Here is a 22,770-nt window from a genome sequence, read left to right as displayed (position 1 = left end):
TAGTTCAGTTGTTGAGTTGATCCAATAAACTAAACATCCATGATGGAAACAGGCATGTATGCATGTATGTGTCAGTGTGTGTGTGGGGGGGGGGGGGTGCATGCTTATATGCATCCATATGTGCAGAGAGAAAAAGAGAGACAGACCGATGAGGAGAAAGAGAACTGCCGTCCAACTGTCCATTATTTTAATGTTCAGATTGATATCATAAATATCTGTAAATAATGTATGGTCTCTGACATGTTTGGTTGCTTTTGATATGAAAACATCCTTCCAACTAAAGTTAGAATCTCTCTCTCTCTCTCTCTTTCTCTCTCTCTCTCTCTCTCTCTTTCTCTCTCTCTCTCTCTCTCTCTCTTTCTCTCTCTATGACGAAGAGCAAGGATCCAAACCGTTAGCGTCTTCACACTCTTACGTTAATTTAAACATAAACTTTTCTGTGCAGCAACATTGTCAGACACTATCTTAATGAGATTCTACGACAACAAGAAATGAAAAGGGCAATTGATAAAATTTGTGAGGTTACAGTGTGCGTTGAAGGGGTTCTGATGTTTCATGTAAGATCCTTCTTCTAAACATGTTTTTTAAAAGTAAGTCTCTTTTAATGTTTGTTTGTTTTGTTTTTTTTATCTCTCTTTTGAAAAACGCCCAATCTCGAAATGCGAAACATATCCTCTTTACTGTACACAATCTTATCTTTAATTTACGGGTGTTGTAAATATGTCAAAATCTAGGAATATTAATGACAGAAAAATAAACTCGAGAAAGTTTTAGGAGGTCAACATTGGGAATTTCATAGAGTTACTTCCCTTGGTAGAAGTGCAAAGTAAAGTGTGAAAGGAAAAAGTGAGAGAGAAAGAGAGACAGAGGAGGAAAAGGGGAACGAGGTGCAGGTTTAGAAGAAGACAAAAGGAAAATAGGAAGGATGAGAAAAACAAGACAATAAAAAAGTATTTAGAGAGAGAGAGAGGTAGGGGAGAAAGAAAAGGAAAGAGGGAAACGGGAGTGAGTGAAAGAGAGTAAAGGAAAGATAATGATAATGAGTGAGTGAAAAGGCGAGTGACACGGGGAGTGAGTGAAAGAGAGTAAAGGAAAGATAATGATAATGAGTGAGTGAAAAGGCAAGCGACACAGTAAGTAAAAGTGGTAGGGGGAGGAAAGAGAGAAGAGTTCCAGTTTTCAAAATGGCGATGTAAACAATTTAGTTTTGCTTGAATCTAACCAAACTCTAATCAAAACTGATTCAAGCTGGAATGATTGTGCTATTATCGATATGAATCAGAAGACGTCAGGTAAATAATTAGCACGACTTTGATCTAAACTTTTTAACTCTTTACATATATAGATAGGTAGATACACAGATCATTCATACGTCATATCTATCTATATGTCTGTCTGTAATATATGCGATAATTATATTTCATATGTGACATGTTATATTACAGATAAATTCCTCTATATAATATCGAGCTCTCATTCTTTCTTTTGTTGTCATACTATTACTATTAATATATATATAATACAAAGAATATATATGCATGTATACACACATATATGTACACACTTACATCTACATGTGTATATAGATGCATATCAGGGTACAGGACGTTAGAACAATGAACTACAGACAACGGAACGAACACATAGGAAAACAGATAGGCACTTGGAATTATTCCTTCATCAGCTGCCTCTATTCTAACTCGACGTATATGTGTGTATATATATATATATATATATATATATATATATATATTATGTGTGTGTGTGTGTGTGTATTCTTGAAGACATTCCGAACATCCAGGTGATACAATTAGTTGTATGTAATATTGTGATCTTTCGCTCATAGAGACCGTAAGTGAATTGGGACAAGAATTGTCATCAGCGGATCCAGACAAAAAAAAAACAAAAAAACTATTGGATAGCAACTATCACCATTCATCTTTCGGCTTTCACTCTGTGTGTGTGTGTGTGTGTGTGTGTGTGTGTGTGTGTTCTGGTTCACACATCAGTTACTCGGTTTCTTGCAGCTAAGGACTTCGTTTACAAACTTCACACTGGTAGATATTCTTTTAACTGACAACAAAATAATTACACACATACGGAGACAACAAACACACACTTACACACACACACAAACTTACTTGTAGGTCCTAAATAAATTTTGGCAATATTTGGGGTGGAGACCTTCAGAACTTTATGCGTAAGCTCTAGTTTGCAATAATTCTAAAACTTTATAGCTTATTAGTCATTTATCGCGTTTACCGTTGTATCAATTTTACACATTGTTATCGCTTTGTCAATTTCAATCAAAGAATGAACAAGTTAGAGATGCCTCTAAAACGAAGTTTTTGTACAGGTACTACTCATTTTTCCATTTGAATGAACTGGAGCAACGTGAAATAAAGTGTTTTGCTTAAGAATACAACATGCTACCAGGAATTGAACTCATAACCTTATGATTGTGAGCTGATTACTTTAACCATTAAGCCATGCACCTTCAATAGGAGACATGAAGACACATTCACACACATGTATATGAAAGGTCTCTTTCAGTTTCCACTCACAAAGCTTAGGGCTATAGAGAGAAAGGGAAGCCCCCCACCCCTTCAGTCATGAATGACCATGGGATTGCACCCAGAAAGTTCCCCTCTGAGGTACAAGTCCAGGCAAAAGTTGTTTATGGAAGACCAGCAGTCACCCATGCATACCAGCCTCTCCTCTCCACATCACTGATGTTATCCAAGGGAAAAGCAAAGGGGCCGATACAGCTTGGCACCAGTGACAAGCTCATTTCTACGGCTGAGTGAACTGGAACAACTTGAAATAAAGTGTCTTGCTCAAGAACACAACACACAGCATGGCCTGGGAATCGAACTCACTATTTCATGATTGTGAGCCCAATGCTTTAACCACTGAGCTATGCAGCTTCATAACTTAGAGCTATAGCAGAATGCATTTGCCCCTAAGCACCCAACAGTGGGATTGAACCTGGGACCATGCAGTTGCAAAGCAAACTCCTTAGCCACATAGCTATCTCCATACTTATAACAGTTGTACCTCTGTCTACAAACAAACACATTGACAGAAGAGCAACATATTTACATCATCATCATCATCATCATCATCATCATCGTCGTTTAACGTCCGCTTTCCATGCTAGCATGGGTTAGACGATTTGACTGAGGACTGGTGAAACCAGATGGCTACACCAGGCTCTAATCTGATTTGGCAGAGTTTCTACAGCTGGGTGCCCTTCCTAACGCCAACCACTCAGAGAGTGTAGTGGGTGCTTTTACGTGCCACCGGCACGAAGGCCAGTCAGGCGGTACTGGCAACGGCCACGTTCAAAAGGGTGTATTTTATGTGCCACCCGCACAAGAGCCAGTCCAGGGGCACTTTACAGTCTATTGTTTTAATACAAAGTTTAATATTTTTGTGTTGGTTATGATGTCAATGTACGTCTTAAAGTAACTTTCTTGTTCAATGCAAATCTTAAGACTTATTTACCTTATTGTTTCCTGTTCATTTATAAATAATCAGTGATTATAATGTATATTAGTGTTATTATATGTTGATGATGGTTGTCTAAATTCGGACCAGTTGTACCAGTTGATCTCGAAAGCAAGGTCACTGATGCATAGTGGTTTAACAGGAATATTAAAGTAATTACACATGACATAAAGACGAAACCTATTATGACTGTTGTAGTGGAATTGAGAATAGCTCTTTGTTTTTTCTTTCTCTTATGTATGCATACACAATTTTATATCATCATCATCATCATCTACGTTCACTTTTTCATGCTTGCACACTGGTTATCTGGTTGAGTCAGTAACATCAAGCCCTTACTTGGTGTTACTGCCCTCATAAGTGGATCACAGAGCAAATCTCAATTGTACATTTTAATTTTTGACATGGTTTCTATTCTTAGATGCCCTTCATAACACCCTAACCTCAACACTTTACAAAGAGTGTGTGTGTGTGCATACATACATACATACATACACTCATATATATATATATATATATATATATATATATATATATATATATATATATTAGGAATAAAAATCCAAATTTCCAGGTAAAAACTCAGTTAAATTCAATTTATCAAAAATTGAAATTAAATTAAGTTTCACAGTATATAATATATAAATATATAATTTAGAGAAAAAAAAAAAACAAACTTCATGAACTCATCCATGAAAATCCAGTCACATATAGAAAAAATTAATAAGTAAATACACTATAAAGAAGTATAATAAAATACAAAGTAATAATCATTAAATAATAAAACGATTTATGATTATTACTTTGTATTTTATTATACTTCTTTTTAGTGTATTTACTTATTAATTTTTTCTATATGTGACTGTGGATTTTCATGGATGAGTTCATGAACTTTGGTTCTTTTCTCTAAATTATATATATATATCATCATCATCATCATCATCGTTTAACGTCCGCTTTCCATGCTAGCATAGGTTGGACGATTTGACTGAGGACTGGTGAAACCGGATGGCAACACCAGGCTCCAATCTAAATTTGGCAGAGTTTCTACAGCTGGATGCCCTTCCTAACGCCAACCACTCAGAGAGTGCTTTTACGTGTCACCTGCACGAAGGCCAGTCAGGCGATACTGGCAACGGCCATATATATATATATATATATATATATATATATATATATACACTCTCTGAGTGGTTGGCGTTAGGAAGGGCATCCAGCTGTAGAAACTCTGCCAAATCAGACTGGAGCCTGGTGTTGCCATCCGGTTTCACCAGTCCTCAGTCAAATCGTCCAACCCATGCTAGCATGGAAAGCGGACGTTAAACGATGATGATGATGATGATGATATATATATATATGTTGGTGCAAACAGGAAAAGTAGAACTCAAAATACGAGTATATATTTTTATTGATATTTAGTGGAAGCCAAAGATTGACTCAGAGGCTGAGAGTTTCGTGCATTAGCACGTAACACACAAAACTCACAAACCTTGAGTCATTCTGTTGCTTCTGCTAGATATTAATAATATATATATATATATATATGCGCACGCACAGATATTCATCTCCCTTTTTCACTCTCCTGTCTTAGAAAGAACTTTTCTCCCACCACCTCCTCTTCCGGTCCTTTCACAATGTAACTTCGTGGGCATCGGTACCATTTTTCCTCTTCCTCCGTTTTTCCATTCTCCGAACTTTCCATCTTTCCAACGAAGGGCTCTGCCCGAAACGTCATACACTCTCTCTTTCCTTTCCCGAGCGTCCAATAACACTATCCGAATCACGTCTTCACTTTGTTGTTTTTTTGTTATTGTTTTTTGTGTTTTTTTGAACTTATATATATATATATATATATGTAAAAGTGAGATGATAAAGGAACAAATGATTATTTTATGAAGTTCATTAGCTTACAGCTGTTTCATCCTTTGCAATCCTCTCCAACTAAGCATCCCTAATCTTGCAGGCTTGTAAGGGCTGCATAAAAGCACCCAGTATACTCTGTAAAGAGGTTGGCGTTAGGAAGGGCATCCAGCCATAGAAGTCATGCCAAAAACTGACATGGAGCCTGAACAGCCCTTCAGTTGGTCAGCTCCTGTCAAACCGTCCAACCCATGCCAGCATGGAAAATGGATATTAAATGATGATAATGATGATATTAAATGTCCAATCGTTTTCTCTGTCATTCACTGAACATCCAACAGATTAGCTCTAATTCATTTATCCAATATAATTACTCTTTGTGGCCATGCTGGGGCACTGTCCTGAAATTATGTTTAAATAATCTGTTCTCTACTTCAGTAGTCCACTGAAAAAAAATGAAAAAAAATTAACAAAGGGTCTCAATACATTTGGAATTGAATCCAGTATTCTACAGGGTGTCCACAAAGTCTGGGTACATGGGGGATTAACACATACTTTAAGAAATTTTTATTTCTTATATTTAATTGTTTATGTTATGATTTTATTTACTCCATGTACCCAGACCTTGTGGACACCCTGTAGTTTTAATAGTTATTGTTTATTGATCTCTGTGTTTTCTGTTTTCTTACAGGATCTAAAGTGACCAGTGGAATGCTGAGAGGAATCAGTGGAGATTTTGATCTGGAATCAATCATGATTTTAAATCTTGATGGTTTGCGTGAGTATACTGTATGGTCATTTGGGTGTACTTTTGTGTGTGTGTGTGTGCGTGTGTTTATGTAATGAATGTGTGGATTAGAGATGGTTTCTGCATTTCATGGAACCTGTCTCAGAGAACAGAAACTCTTCATAAAAACAAACGCATGTTGGAGGGAACCCCATAATCCTGCACCCAGACAACTTCTGCAGTATCAGTGGCATGATAAAATGCACCTATTCTATGCAAGGAAGTGCATCCTGCTGTAAAATCAATGCACCACACACACACACACACACAACAAAAAATGCATGATACATCTTCAAAGGCTGAATGTTTTCTTCTTGCTATACGTGTGCATATATGCATGCCAGATGATAAAAGACTGACTAATTTTGAGATGCTGTAATACCTGTCTAACCAACATGGAAAAGAAAAATGATGATGATGATAATTTGACAGACACACAGACATGCACACTTATGAGGTGGCTTAGGTTTATAGAAATCAGCCAACAAATTATTAACTGAGGCTTACTGATGTCTGCCAAAGAAAATAATAATCCATGAGGTACATGCAGAATAGCAAGAATCCAAGCAATAACAAATCTATTCCTTCTCTATATGTCCTTGCAGATTCAAACATGAATATCTGATAACTGTTTCATATATTGTGACCACACGCTGTCTGAATGGAGGCAATAGTTTCTGATGACATAAAACAACAGAACATAATTAACAGATATGTAATTGTGAAGGTGCATGGATCAGTGGTTAGAGCATTGAGTTCACAATCACAAGGTAGTGAGTTCAATTCCCAGACTGGGTTGTGTGTTGTATTCTTGAACAAGACACTTTATTTCATGTTGTTCCAGTTTTCTCAGCAATGAGTTGCAATGTCACTGGCGCCAAGCTGTATCGGCCTTTGCTGGTCCCTTGGCATGGAGAGGAGAGGCTGGTATGCATGGGCAATTGCTGGTCTTCCATAAACAACCTGGCCCAGACTTGTACTCTGAATGGTAACTTTCTAGGTGCAATTCCATGGTCATTCAAGACTTGAAGGGGTTCTTTAGATATGTAATTGTTTAGATTGTCACTGTTCTGTGAAAACCCCATGAACTTTTGAAAAATTTCACTAAGTATTTAAAAAAAAAAAAAAATATATAGACGATGAAGAATTATTAATTTGTCAAAAATTTGTTGCAATGGTAAAATATTTGGAACCATTCTTGTAGACTATGATAGATTTAAGTTGTGTTTCACTGAAATAATATATGTTTGCAAGAGCTTGACAGACTTCTTCAGCCAGCTGGTCATGCTACTTCAGGCTGATGATGAGCAAAAACTCAGAAACATGCCCCTGAATGCAGGCTAGGCTGGGTGGAGGAGTTTGTCTCCCCTTCACAAACTTAAGGACACAGTAATTGTGTCAAGGCCGACAGGAAGCGGTCCAGCTTCCTAGGGCTAAACAGCAGTAGTATATTCCCTTATTGGGACTGTCATGTTAAGTTGGCAGTATACAACTACTTTATCGCATCACTACTGCTTAAATCTCTCTGAGAGATTTAGAAATGTATTATTTCTAATTTTTGTAATCAGTGAATGTATTTCACTGAAATAATATGTTTGCAAGAGCTTGACAAGTGATCATAATAAAAATTTATCAGCCAGCTACTTCAGGCTGATGATGAGCAAAAACTCAAAAACATGTCCCTGAATGCAGGCTAGGCTGGGTGGAGGAGTTTGTCTCCCCCTCGCAAACATAAAGACGCAGGAAATCTGTCGAGGCTGACAGGAAGCGGTCCAGCTTCCTAGGGCTAAATAGCAGTAGTATGATTCCCTTATTGGGACTGTCACGTTAAGTTGGCAGTATACAACTACTTTATCGCGTCACTACTGCTTAAGTCTCTCTGAGAGATTTAGAAATGTATTATTTCTAACTGATAAATATTATTTTCCAGATATCAATGAAGTCGGCAGTGTTGAAGAATGTACTGGTCTAGAACATCTAATTCTCTCCAACAATGACTTAAGTAACCTTATCCCTCTCTCCAGTTTAACAAACCTCACTTCTTTGAATTTAAGCAACAATAATATTAGTTCCCTTGGTAAGTACTTGCTTTCACTTCTTGAAATTGTCGGTGTTCTCATTTAATCTTAGGTCCACTGTGGTCTAATAGACCTGTCACCAAAATGGTATTTAACCATTCTCATCTTTTTTTAGGGATATCAAAGACAACATTTGATATTGTTCTCTCTCAACACAGGCATGGCTGTGTGACTAAGAAGTTCAGTTCCTAACCACTTGATTTCAGGTTCAGTCCCACTGAATGGCACCTTAAGCAAGCGTCTTTTACTATATCCCTGAGTTAGCTTAAGCCTTGTGAGTGGATTTGCAAGATGGAAAATTAAAGAAAGCCACCATCTCTCTGTTTGTCTATCTTTCTCTCACTGTGTGTGTGTATGTGTAAATAGAACCATTTGAGCGTGATTGTTACCAACGTCGCCTTCCTGGCACTTGTGCCAGTGGCACGTGAAAAGGCATTCGAGCGAGTTCGTTGCCAGTACCGCTGGACTGGCCCCTGTGCAGGTGGCACGTAAAATACACCATTTCAAGCGTGGCCACTGCCAGTACCTCCGGACTGGCCTTCGTGCCGGTGGCACGTAAAAGCACCCATTACACTCTCGGAGTGATTGGCATTAAGAAGGGCATCCAGCTGTAGAAACTCTGCCAAATCAGATTGGAGCCTGGTGTAGCCATCTGGTTCACCAGTCCTCAGTCAAATCGTCCAACCCATGCTAGCATGGAAAGCGGACGTTAAACAATGATGATGATGATGAATTAACACACACACTGGTTCAGTTCCACTCATTTGCTATTTGTCAATTGGTTAAATATCTGATTGTTTTGTTTTTGTTCTTTCATTGCTTCTAGCAACTTTTTCTTTGACTATTGACTTAGTCTGTTATGGAGGCTGTGTTTGTTTGTCTGTTTGAGATCTTGGTGTGGTCATGCTGGGGCACCACCTTGAAGAATTTTTTTAGTCAAATGAATCGATCCCAGTGCTTATTTTTCAGTCTAGTGACTGAAACAAATGTGGCCCATACAACAGACTAAGTCAATAGTCATTGAAAAGTTAGCAAGAAGCATTGAAAAAGCTTTGACAAGCTAAAACAAAACAACCGGATATTTAACCAATTCCTATTAACAAATGAGTGGAATTGAACCAGTGTGTATGTTAATTATATTGGCATAATAACTCTCCCTAGACACAACAATACATATATATTTAATGCAAGAGAGTTAGGGGTTGAGGATTCAACCCACTAAGAGATAGTATCTATCAAATATACTGCTGGGAGGGTACCCAATTATTGTTACACTAGTGTTATACCAAGTGTAATAAGTGAGTGCGGGTAAAAGGGGGGTTATTTTACCCTAAATTTATCGCATATTCTCCTCCATTTTCTAATTGCTATATATATATCATCATCATCATCATCGTTTAACATCTGCTTTCCATGCTAGCATGGGTTGGACGACTTGACTGAGGACTGGTGAAACCGGATGGCAACACCAGGCTCCAATCTAAATTTGGCAGAGTTTCTACAGCTGGATGCCCTTCCTAACGCCATATATATATAAATACACACACACACACACACACACACACACACACATTATGGTTCTGTAAGAGTAGAAAGATGGGATATTTATTTCCAGTGCAGCACCGAACTTAAGCTTGAATTGTGGTGTTAAGTAAGTTTGAGATCCTTCAGGTGTTGAAAATCCAGGTGTGACATCAGTAAAACGAATGTGTGAGTTATAGCTTTTCAGATGCCTTGTGCCTATAGTAGAAAGGATTATCATTATTTTTCTTTTCCCTCAGGTTTTGTTGGAACTCCTGCAATCTTGCACGGATAGCAGGGCTTGCCACCTGTAGCCTATGTTATCATCCTATTTGTTCTCTTCAACTGCCTAATACTTTCCTGATGATTCTGGCTATACCAAGGAGGCAAACATTTTGTAATAATTCTACCAGGCATTCTATTCCTATTTCCTTTTGTATTCTCCTCAATATCTTTTGATACTGTCCCCTAGACCCCAACTATAATTGGCACTCTCTTCACCTATTACATATTCCACAATCAGGTTGTCTCGTTTTTAAGAACCATTTAGAAAAATGCTTTGTCCTATTTGTTATGTCTCTTTACTTTCCATGAACATCAGTTTTACCTTTCATTCATTCAAGAGTCATTAAAATAAAGTACCAGTCATGGACTGGGGTCGAAAATATTGACTAACCACCCACCTCAAAACTGTGGAGGCACGTGGCTTAGTGGTTCGAATGTTGGACTCATGTTTGTAAGATTGTGGTTTTGATTCTTGGACCGGACAAGGTCCAAGAACTTCATTTCATGTTGCTCCAGTCCATTCAGCTGGCAAAAATGAGTAATCCTGCGATGGACCAGCATCCCATCCAGGTGGGGAAACTCCACAAAACCGGGAAACCGACCCTTATGAATCAGTATGACTTGGGAAAGTAACTTTACCTTTACTACCTCAGAATTACTAGCCTTCTGCCTAAATCAGAAACCATCATCATCATTATCATCACCATCATTGTCATTATTATTATTATTAATATTATTATTATTATTATTATTATTATTATTATTATTATTATCTTTGTCTTTATAGAAGGATTACAGACTCTGGAAAATTTAGAAACTTTAAACTTATCAGGAAATTTTATTGAAAAGTAAGTACATAAGTTGTTTTAAGAATGTGGAGGAAGGAAAATAGACTGCTATAATTACGCTACTGCCATTATCATCATAACCATAAGCACCGCCATCATCATCATCGCCATAATCATTGCTATCATCATCATCATCATCATCATCAATATAATGTCCATATACTGTCTGTACATATTACCTGAGACAGGTATCTTCAAATCAGTGTTAATAGTTTCACTATATTAATTTTTCTAAGTCATGACAGCTTGATTGCATTTGTATAATGTTCCCTGTCTTTGTACAGTTCTTTGGTCTTGGCTCAAATGAAATAATTAAAGCCTGACTTTCGAGCGAGATCATTGCCAGTGCCCCTGGACTGGCTCTTGTGCGGGTGGCACGTAAAGTACACCATTTTGAGCGTGGCCGTTGCCAGTACCACCTGACTGGCCTTCGTGCTGGTGGCACGTAAAAGCACTCACTACTCTCTCGGAGTGGTCGGCGTTAGGAAGGGCATCCAGCTGTAGAAACTCTGCCAAATCAGATTGGAGCCTGGTGTAGCCATCTGGTTTCACCAGTCCTCAGTCAAATCGTCCAACCCATGCTAGCACGGAAAGCAGACGTTAAACGATGATGAGGATGATGATGAGGATGATGTTCTCTTTAGACAGTTTCCTCCATGATCTTTAAAGAAATGATTATAAAACCAGAAATTTATGATCCATGAGGAAAAGTAAATTATGATGTTTTGAGCTTTATAAAACTCTCATTTCTCACATCTTTTCATGACAAATAAACATACTATAACTTAGTAGTTCGGCAAAAGAGACTGGTAGAATAAGTACCAGGCTTACAAAGAATGAGTCCCAGGGTCGATTTCTTCGACTAAAAAACCCTTTAAGGCGGTGCTCCAGCATGGCTGCAGTCACATGACTGAAAAAAAGAAAAGGAAAATGATTCCAAATATTCACAAATTTTCATCACTGTATTTTTGCTAACATTGGCCAGTATTAGTTATCTTAATTCTAGTTTTTTTTTCTTTTTTTGAATTATTAGCCCCTCATTTTTTATTGTTTCTTTTTAATCGTTAGCCCTTCAGCATTTAAACTGGCCATATCGAACCGAAATATTCTACATGTTTCCTGTTCAGACTGTCCAGATCCAGTCTCTCACACCTATCCTAAAGTGTGATTCTAAAAATAAAGAATCACATTATTGAAATCTCAAACCTACAAGATAATGTATGAATAATTCAAAATGTGAATGATAGCGTCTCATAAAGCGAGATTTCTATACATCTTAAATTTGCAGAGGAATCTGTAGTGGGGGAGATTAGCTCAATCGGTCAGATCACCGCGACGCGTAATCACGGAGGTGTGAGTTCGTGTCTCATAGCTAACCACCTACACATTTTTCTGCAAAATAGGGATAGTTTATCCTGTTCAGGCTATATTATTAGCAATATCCTGCGATTGAGAATTTAAAATCACTTCTGTAACTTTCTAAGACATCCCAACGCTTCTAAAAGCAAACTTCGTTTGTTTATTTACGTTTGTCGTAATTTGAATTTAACATATGAGAGCGTCTCATAAAGCGAGATTTATATATCTTAATTTGCAGTGGAATTTGTAGTGGGTAGCTTAGCTTAATCGGTGAAAGCATCGTGACATGTAATCACAGGGATGTGAGTTCGAGTCCACAGCTAGCCACCTACACTTTTCTCTGCAAAATAGGGGTAGTTTATCCTGTTCAGGCTATATTATTAGCATTATCCTGCGATTGAGAATTTTAAATCACTTCTTTAACTTTCTAAGACATCTCAACGCTTCTAAAAGCAAACTTTGTTTGTTTGTTTACATTTGTCGTAATTTGAATTTAACATAGTGAATAAATGAGTATTACATTTGACAGAATGAACCGAATGCTAAAGTGTAATACATCTTGCCTTATGAAAACACTGAAAGTTGCTTTATCATCATCATCATCATCATCGTTTAACGTCTGCTTTCCATGCTAGCATGGGTTGGACGATTTGACTGAGGACTGGTGAAACCGGATGGCAACACCAGGCTCCAGTCTGATTTGGCAGAGTTTCTACAGCTGGATGCCCTTCCTAACGCCAACCACTCAGAGAGTGTAGTGGGTGCTTTTACGTGTCACCCGCACGAAAACGACCACGCTCGAAATGGTGTCTTTTATGTGCCACCCGCACAAGCCAGTCCAGGGGCACTGGCAACGATCTCGCTCGAAAATCCTACAGGAGCCAGTCAGGCGGTACTGGCAATGGCCACGCTCAAAATGGTGCATCTCATGTGCCACCCGCACAAGAACCAGTCCAGGGGCACTGGCAACGATCTTACTTGGCTTGCCGGGTCTTCTCACGCACAGCACATTTCCAAAGGTCTCGGTCAGTAGTCATCGCCTCGGTGAGGCCCAATGTACGAAGGTCTTGCCTCACCACCTCAGCCCAGGTCTTCCTGGGCCTACCTCTTCCACGGGTTCCCTCAACTGTTAGGGTGTGGCACTTTTTCACGCAGCTATCCTCCTCCATTCTCACCACATGTCCATACCAGCGCAATCGTCTCTCTTGCACGCCACAACTGATACTTCTAATGTTCAGCTTTTCTCTCAAGATACTTACACTCTGACGGGTATTCACATTGACATTACACATCCAACGGAGCATACTGGCTTCATTCCTTGCGAGCTTACGTATGTCCTCAGCAGTTACAGCCCATGTTTCACTGCCATGTAGCATGGTTGTTCGTACGCATGCGTCATACAGTCTGCCTTTTACTCTGAGTGAGAGTCCCTTTGTCGCCAGCAGAGGTAAGAGCTCTCTAAACTTTGCCCAGGCTATTCTTATTCTTGCAGCTACACTTTCAGCGCACCCACACCCACTACTAACTTGGTCGCCCAGATAGCGGAAGCTATCGACTACCTCTAGTTTTTCACCCTGGAATGAGATAGAAGTTGTTTCCTGTTTGTTTGCAGTCTTTATTGCACCTGAACATCTGCCACAAACAAAAACTAACTTGCTAGTTAACCTGCCTTTGATGTTGCTGCACCTCTTATGTGTCCATAGCTTGCACCGGGTACATCTTATAGAGTTACTACCTACTCCTTTTCTACATACTGAGCAGGGCCATCTACCTGAAGGGGTTTGTGTTTTATCTACCTTCCTACTTATTAGGATTTTGGTTTTAGCTAGGTTGACTCTAAGGCCCTTCAATTCTAGACCTTGCTTCCACACCTGAAACTTCTCCTCTAGTTCTGATAGTGACTCCGCAATTAGGGCAAGGTCATCAGCATAGAGGAGCTCCCAGGGGCAACCTGTCTTGAACTCCTCTGTGATTGCCTGGAGGACTATGGTAAATAAGAGGGGGCTGAGGACGGAACCTTGGTGGACCCCTACCTCTACCCAGAATTCATTGCTGTACCTCCATGTTAAAGCATTGATTTGTATGTTTCAGCACCAACAGCCTCTATTGTTTGACTGGCTTACCAAAATTAAAACATCTACTTCTGCAATGCACGGCCCAGAAACGAGTAAATCCAGTTTGCCAAGAAGCTCTTTACCAGGACGAAATACTTCTCATGTTTCAAAATTTAGAGTCGTTAGACGGTAGGATTTCATTTACTCGTTTGACTCTTCATACATGGACACCTTTATACACAGAATGGCCAACAAGCCAGTAAATTTACAGCAAGCTGGTCCCATAACTTTATTTTTGATATCTTATTGAAAGTATTTCATTATCTACACCCTTCAGGAAGACACAGACTTGCATTTCCCTTTGTCTATAAAAGAATTTGACCTTGATAGAACAATATACAAGATAAGTAAATCAAGTAAACTATATTATTATTATTATTATTATTATTATTAATAATAATAATAATGATAATAATAATAATAATAATAGTAATAATAATAATAATAGCCAGTTGAGCATGTCTCTTAGTGGCTGATGATATGTGCATCTCTGATCATGAGCAGAAGTAGTTGGGGAGCATCATAGCCATGTGTTGAGAGGAATTCTTTGGGGTTTGAAGAATTCACCTTTGGAAACATGGGTGTTTTGCTCAACATCCTGAAACAAGCCTTATTCAGGGACCTTTTGAGTGGGATGGGCTACTTGACCTGAAGAAAATTCTAATTGGGCCCCACCTACGAGGTCATGCGCCATTTATCTTGATATGAGATCACCATGTCACACACATATGGTTGTAATGCATGTGCCTGGTGTACCCTTATCAGACGGGTAGTCATGATGTGTATACTGGGCTTCGTATATTTTACCCCAGTGTCACTTTGATGACATGCACTGCTCTCTCACTCAATAATAATAATAATAATAATAAGGTGGTAAGCTAGCAGAATTGTTAGCCTGCTGGGTGGAATGTTTCGTGGCATTTTGCCTGTCGCTGCCTTCTGAGTTCATATTCCATCAGGGTTGATTAAATAAGTAACAGTTACTCATTGGTGTCGATGTAACCGACTTAATCTGAAATTGTAAACACTCATGCATACACATGTGTATGCTGTAACATACCCTCATTTTGTGTATCCATAGCTACATTATCCATTATTTAATTTGTCTTTCTTGAGGTGATTTAGCTGCTTACAGGAAGTGCAACCAAATAAGGAATCCCTCATTGGTTCAGACTTTTTAAAGGGTTTTATATTGCATTCTACAATGAAACATTTAAAGACTTATGATCCATTCTAACAGCTAAAATTCATTATTATTTCATGTCAGACAATATAAAGAATCAGTTGAAAATGTAATTTGCAGTGTTCAAAACAACCAACATATGTCAGTTGACAGTGTTAATAGCCAATATGTGACAGTTGACAATGTCAAAGCCAAAATATGTGTCATTTGACACAGTCAATAGCCAACAGTTCAGTTTTTAGAGCTGTGTTTAGTAAGTTAAACCTGTTAGCTTCAAGTATTGTTCTTAAATTTTGTATTTTGCTTTGGTTATGAATTATAGTGGATGGAAGCCATATTTATGAAACCAGTTTAGTTTACAAACTAACAAAGGAATCTTTTCACTGTCACCCAATCTGCCAGAAATAGCAGCCAAATCTACCCCAAATGATATACTATACTTTAAAAAAAAAAATGAAACGTATGCATTTTATAATGAAGTGTACATATTCACTACCTTAACACTAGATGGGATGGTCATGGTGGGAATACTTTGACCAGGACTTATCTTGTCTAAACGCCAACAGCAGTGACAACTGAGATTCTAAGTAATCACTTATCTGTTAGAAATAGTAGTTAAATCTTCCTTGAATCACACCCTACCATCTTAAGAAAGACAGTATACATACATGTAATATCTTACCTGTACATGCAGGCAATATCCTTTCTGACATTATATATCTTACCTTTACACACAGGTAATATCCTTTATGGTGCTTGCAAAGAACTTAATCAACTTGTAGATGAGTTGGATTCCATACTCATTGATAATCCTCCGAAACAGATCAAGAGTAAGTATATCAACACCACCACCACCACCACCATCATTGTCATCACTGCAGGAAATGGACCACAGACAAAAATTCTTGCCGCCAGCCCTTGCTTATCTCACTATTCTTTGGCATTGGATGTGATGTGAATAATCTCCTGGATACTCTTTCTCAGAAATTTTTGCTTAAAGAATCTCTAAAATGTCTTTAAGAAAATTTTAAACTAAAAGCCCATGTACTAGTTAGCTTAGTAGTGACATCTATGTGACTATTTTCTCATTTAACCCTTTCGTTACTAACCTGGCTGAAACCGGCTCTGGCTCTGAGTACAAATGTCTTGTTTTCATAGGTTTTGAACTAAAATCTTCCACTAAACCTTAGTCACAATTAATGTTCTTAACACTAGCTGAATGATAACTAAGTTATTTCACTAAATTCTTTGTTATGTTTAAAGTAATTGAAAGAAACACAGAGCATCGCAAAATAAATACAGTAATGAAAGGGTTAAGAGAAAATAGTTCTTTTTATTTTATTTTTGAATTATAAGTAATAGTAAAGTGTCAATTAAGTTAGAATCATCAGGTCACATCATTGTAATCACCACCAACACCATCATCATCACCACTACCATCATCATCATTTTGATATCCATCTTATCATGCTGGTATGTGTTGGTTGGGTCAATTCGGAGTTTCTCACTACTTGTGATCCTTTGTAAGTTCTTTGTGGGGTCCAGCACTTTGAGATCAGACCTTACCATTTTTCCGATGGCTTCTTTAGCGTTTATTTTCTGCAGATCCTTTCAGGAAATGGAGAAAAAATGGATTTTAACAAGTTACTACTTATTTAAATTAACAGGACATCAACCACCTGACGAAAGAGTGCACAGTTTGTGTCTCATTACTTACTTGGCTCTCACCTGACCTGTTCTGAGAATTTTCAATTGAGACACCTCAAGGCCAGAAATTTATAGATTTGTTTTGTTTTTTAATATAATTCCTTTCATGTCTACAATGCTTTAAAGGAATATTAAATCAGTTCTGATTAGATTATCACTTGTGTATGATTTGGTATTTTATTGACCCTTGTTGGAAGGATGTGAAGGTTCATGGCTCAGTGGTTAGAGCATTGGGCTCACGATCATGAAGTAATGAGTTCAATTCCTTGGCTGGGCAAGACACTTTATTTCACATTGCTCCAGTTCTCTCATCTGTAAAAATGTGTTGCGATGTCACTGGTGCCAAGCTGTATTTCCCTTTCCCTTTCCCTTGGGTAACATTGATGGTATGGAGAGGGGAGGCTGGTATGCATGGGCAACTGCTAGTCTTTCATAAACAACCTTACCTGGACTTGTACCGCAGAGGGGAACATTTTAGGTGCAATTCCATGGTCATTCCATGGTCTTCACCCTTGTTAGAAGGAAAGGGTCATGTTGTCACCAGCTGGATTTGAACTCAATCCATCATAAAGGAATGTAATAACCACTGCCAGCCATGTTGTTCATTACTTTATTGATTTTTTTTTTCCAATTTACCATCCTGCCCATCTATAGACAGTAACTTCGATTTGTATGTCTAATTGCAATATTCAGAGAGAACACGTGCGGGTGACACGTAAAAGCACCCACTACACTCTCTGAGTGGTTGGCGTTAGGAAGGGCATCCAGCTGTAGAAACTCTGCCAAATTAGATTGGAGCCTGGTGTTGCCATCCGGTTTCACCAGTCCTCATTCAAATCGTCCAACCCATGCTAGCATGGAAAGCGGACGTTAAACGATGATGATGATGATGATGAACACTGTAGAATTAACGGGTGTTTTGAAACAGTATTTAAATTTGCCTACCTGGTGTTTGATCCTGGGCCCCGCTCAGATGTATAGGTACGATCGTCTTCATATATAACAGTCCATGTAGTGGTGGAAACATTTACTCGACTACTAAGAACTCTTTAATGCATTTCATCTTTCTTTCGTATTCTTCATATTTTTCCAGATTTGAATCTATCTGAGATCAAGGAAAATCTAAAAGATTTTGAAGTCCATCCCAGCAGTGTTGATTTCGAAAAAGCTGACACTGAAGAAGCTGAAAATCATTTAAAAGGTAATCGTTACAGTTTTCTCTTTTCAATCATCATCATCATCGTTTAACGTCCGCCTTCCATGCTAGCATGGGTTGGACGATTTGACTGAGGACTGGTGAAACCGGATGGCAACACCAGGCTCCAATCTAATTTGGCAGAGTTTCTACAGCTGGATGCCCTTCCTAACGCCAACCACTCAGAGTGTAGTGGGTGCTTTTACGTGTCACCCGCACGAAAACGGCCACGCTCGAAATGGTGTCTTTTATGTGCCACCCGCACAAGAGCCAGTCCAGGGGCACTGGCAACGATCTCGCTCGAAAACCCTACAAGGCCAGTCAGGCGGTACTGGCAACGGTCACGCTCAGGATGGTACATCTTATGTGCCACCCGCACAAGAGCCAGTCCAGGGGCCCTGGCAACGATCTCACTTGGCTTGCCGGGTCTTCTCACGCACAGCACATTTCCAAAGGTCTCGGTCAGTAGTCATCGCCTCGGTGAGGCCCAATGTTCGAAGGTCTTGCCTCACCACCTCAGCCCAGGTCTTCCTGGGCCTACCTCTTCCCCGAGTTCCCTCAACTGTTAGGGAGTGGCACTTTTTCACGCAGCTATCCTCATTCATTCTCACCACATGTCCAAACCAGCACAATCGTCTGTGGTGATAATATACTGGACTACAGATTACAAGGTCTTGAGTTCAAACCCTATGATAGTTGTTGTGTTTTGTCTAAGAGCAGTGTACCTAGCTCTACTTGCTTTAACTTCCCTGGCTAACTAACAAATAAGCTCCACTTGTTTATTCCCTTGTCACCCCAACTCCATATCATTCTTGATTTGGCAAAGCTGTCATGAAAAGCATTCCAGCCATGACCATCCTGTTTGTTTTCTGTCAGTGTGTTTGCAGGACATTATCCAGTGCCATCTTTTATGTTAACTTTTCCATGATGGCATGGGTCAGATGAGTAGTTTTCTGAGTCAGTGTTTTATGGCTGGATACCTTTCCTGTTGTCAGCTTTTTTCGGTTTCCTTTTATGATAAGCAAAGACAAGGTGTACCTTTTCTAAAACTTTGATACACATATTAATAGAACATACCTTAATTTTCCTGTGCATCTTTTTTAAGATGGTACAAAGTGATTTGAAGGAAGTTTATATTTCTGATCAGACTCCCTCATCAAGGTTTCCTTGTCATCTCTTATAGTTCAGCACATAGCAACAAATGGTATTTTCAACTGTAATCTTATAAATTTTCAAACTTCCTTAATATTGTGGAAAAAGAAATGTAAAACAACTACAATTTAAAGTAAAAATTATTGCTGTTCTAATTGTCTTCCTTGAAACCAGAACAATCCAGGTTCAATTTTTAGTTGATTTGGACTGGATATGGCCAGATTAAATGCTTAAAGGGTTAAGTTGCTATTGAAGGCCTTTTATAGAAATTGTCACTTGCTGCATTCTCTCTGGAACACCCATATCTGTTAATATCTGAATGCTCATTGTTGTTTATAGTGAAAGCACTTTATTGCATATGTATGGGTAGTTTGCTTTGTAACCATATGGTTCCAAATTCAATCCCATTATATGGTGTCTTGATCAAATGTTTTCTACCATATTCTCCAAGACCTTGTGAGTGGAATTTGGGAGATAGAACCTGCATGGAAGTCCATTGTATTTACATCTCATTTGTTTGGGGTACTAGACATGGAAGTTCATTTGTGTTCTCTTCTGCCAACTGGTGCATTGGCATCAAGACTGATCAAGTGAAACATTTGGACACTTAAACAGGCTTCTGTACAGTTTCCATCTACCAAGTCCACTCACAATGCTTTGATTGTTGCAAGATTATAGTAGAATATACTTACCCAAGGTGCTATGTCATGGGATTGAACCCAAAACCATGCGGTTGTGAAGCAAATTTTGTAATAACACCATTCCTGTGCCCCCCCCCCCCCCCAATAAATTTTTTTATCTGCATTTCGATAATTTAGACATTTCAGAATTACAGATGACATGTTCAGGTCGTGGCCGTTGCCAATACCACGTGACTGGCCTTCGTGCGGGTGGCACGTAAAAGCACCCACTACACTCTCTGAGTGGTTGGCGTCAGGAAGGGCATCCAGCTGTAGAAACTGCCAAATCAGATTGGAGCCTGGTGTAGCCATCTGGTTTCACCAGTCCTCAGTCAAATCGTCCAACCCATGCTAGCATGGAAAGCGGACATTAAACGATGATGATGATGATGTTCAGATGTAGTTTCCTTCATTTTGTATCGTTAAATTATTTTTGTCGCTAATGTCTCATCGAACTTTCTCTATAATTGCAGTTTTACTGGGATCCTGCCAGGATCTGATTGATGGAACAAAACAAAACATAAAACCTCTGTTTACCACAATAATTTAGACTTGTCCTCTCTAAATACCAATGACATGCATCTGCTGTGGAGGTGGAAACGGTGAAATTTATGGAAGAAAATCTAGAAATTCCTGAGTGATGAAGGACTGGGTGAAACTTGGGAGAATTTGGACTCAAAAATGTAGAAGGGCAGAAGTAGGAACAGTTTGGCATTTCATCCAATCCTGATTTGTTTTTGCCCAATTGCTCTCTTCAGATGCATTCATAAGATTAAATATATTAGAATCCTTTCGTCATTTCTCAAATTTGTTTTTAATTTACTAAGAAAGTTTAGTCTTGAGTCAGATTTCATTTTACACAGTTCTATAATCAGGCATTCCAGTCATGGCTATCCCATGTTTGTACACCTACAATTACATTGTTTAAAGTGTTCAATTGTAAGACTGTAGAGTGTCATATGAGGTAGATTAAACTGTTATTTCTAGCAGAGTGAACTGCCACAAAAGTTTTTTTGGGAAGTTTTTAAAGTAATTTAGAAGTTGTTGGTATTGATATATTCTCAATATTGTTGTGGGAGATCTCGAGAGCTGCCTACACATTATTTCTTTTAATGATGTAAAACAATACTCTTTCTTCATGTTGATAATCTTCTCAACAAGACATCATAACCATCACTCAATCTCCCAGACTTTTAAAATCTTAACATCAGACTAAGAAAGAAATGAACAGCATAGAGGTAGAAGAGTTATAACGGAAGACCTCCTGACATGTTTAATCAACAGGGTGTGGTTTCAATTCCAAGTTAATATCAACCCAGCTGAGATTACTAATACAAGCGATCATATTTAAATTTAAATTTAAAAAAAACAACAAACCTTTATCAAAATCTCATTACCGTGATAACAAGATCTCAGTTAACCAACACCAGCATAATATACTAAATATATGTACATGCAAATATATTAAATTACCAATATTTTATGAAAACCCCTACAAAATCTTGATTATATTAACCATTTGAAGCACAGGCCTTTGTAAAACGTTTAAAGCTATTTCATTTCTGTCAGTTGGAAGGGCATGAATGCCTAAAAGTCACATTTCTCTAAAATTTGATTATTCTTTTTTGTGTATATCACTGCCCATTAAAAATCAAAGCATTCATATTATAGATCACTCCATAACATAACATACACATGTTTATCCTACTTCAAACACCTTTTGTTTTAGTTTTAATTTTTCGTTTCAACCTTCTACACTTTGAGTTCCAATTCTACCAAGACAGATTTAGTATTTTCTTCATTTAGGATCACATCATTCCAGATCGAAGAAATTCTAACAATAACAGTTCCAACTGAAACTACATTACCCAGTGTATCCTTCCCTTTTTTTAAGCTAATAAGGTGTATTTTCAGGACTTGGCTGTTAGTTTTGCTCCTCATAGAGGCTCTCACATTGGCTGAACTTTTACCAGTAATATAATGTAGATGAATAAAATAAACTCCTTTGTAACCTGCAGTCAGCCATGGATCTACTCAACAGAACTTTAAATACACTTTTTAAAAAATCCACATCCCATTGCCAAAATTCTTTCATGTGCATTTCATATTTTGAATTGAAATATATATATATTATTTACAAATTAAAAGGGTAAAGGATTATCAATTTATTAATTAATAAATCAATTAACAATTAATAATTTTTACCAAGCCCATCGGTATGAAAGCACCATTATTGGTGGAGAACTTATTTAAAAGCTCATATATATTTATAAATATAATTAAGGAATCAGCAAATATTTGCTTCACCATATACCGAAGTTCAGAAATAGCAGCTAAAAAAGCTGAGAATCCCAGCTTTTTTAGCTGCTATTTCTGAACTTCGGTATATGGTGAAGCAAATATTTGCTGATCCCTTAATTATATTTATATATATATATAAAGTTGAAAAGGAACACACAAGTTGATATATATGGAAAAAAAAAGTCAAGGT

The 22,770-nt window shown here is 38.1% G+C and overlaps 1 protein-coding gene across 2 annotated transcripts; it reads left to right on the top strand.

Moving 5' to 3' along the window:
* Positions 1-438: 438 nt before the first annotated feature.
* LOC106871714 (leucine-rich repeat-containing protein 61) lies at positions 439-21,637 on the top strand. 2 transcript variants are annotated; one of them, XM_089363768.1, is made up of 8 exons: positions 439-590; positions 6,062-6,148; positions 8,088-8,234; positions 10,829-10,889; positions 14,340-14,491; positions 16,283-16,375; positions 18,346-18,453; positions 20,753-21,637. In XM_089363768.1, exons 1-8 carry the CDS (start codon positions 578-580, stop codon positions 20,827-20,829), a joined length of 738 nt encoding a protein of 245 aa, XP_089219894.1. In that variant the 5' UTR covers positions 439-577; the 3' UTR covers positions 20,830-21,637. The 2 variants fall into 2 exon arrangements, with proteins under 2 accessions (XP_089219894.1, XP_089219893.1); XM_089363767.1 differs by lacking the exon at positions 439-590 and adding an exon at positions 996-1,292.
* Positions 21,638-22,770: the final 1,133 nt, after the last annotated feature.

Source organism: Octopus bimaculoides, chromosome 15 (assembly GCF_046866305.1).
Source record: "Octopus bimaculoides isolate indiv1 chromosome 15, ASM4686630v1, whole genome shotgun sequence".
Taxonomy (NCBI): Eukaryota; Metazoa; Mollusca; class Cephalopoda; order Octopoda; family Octopodidae; genus Octopus; species Octopus bimaculoides.
This window is presented reverse-complemented; position numbering and strand designations above follow the sequence as displayed.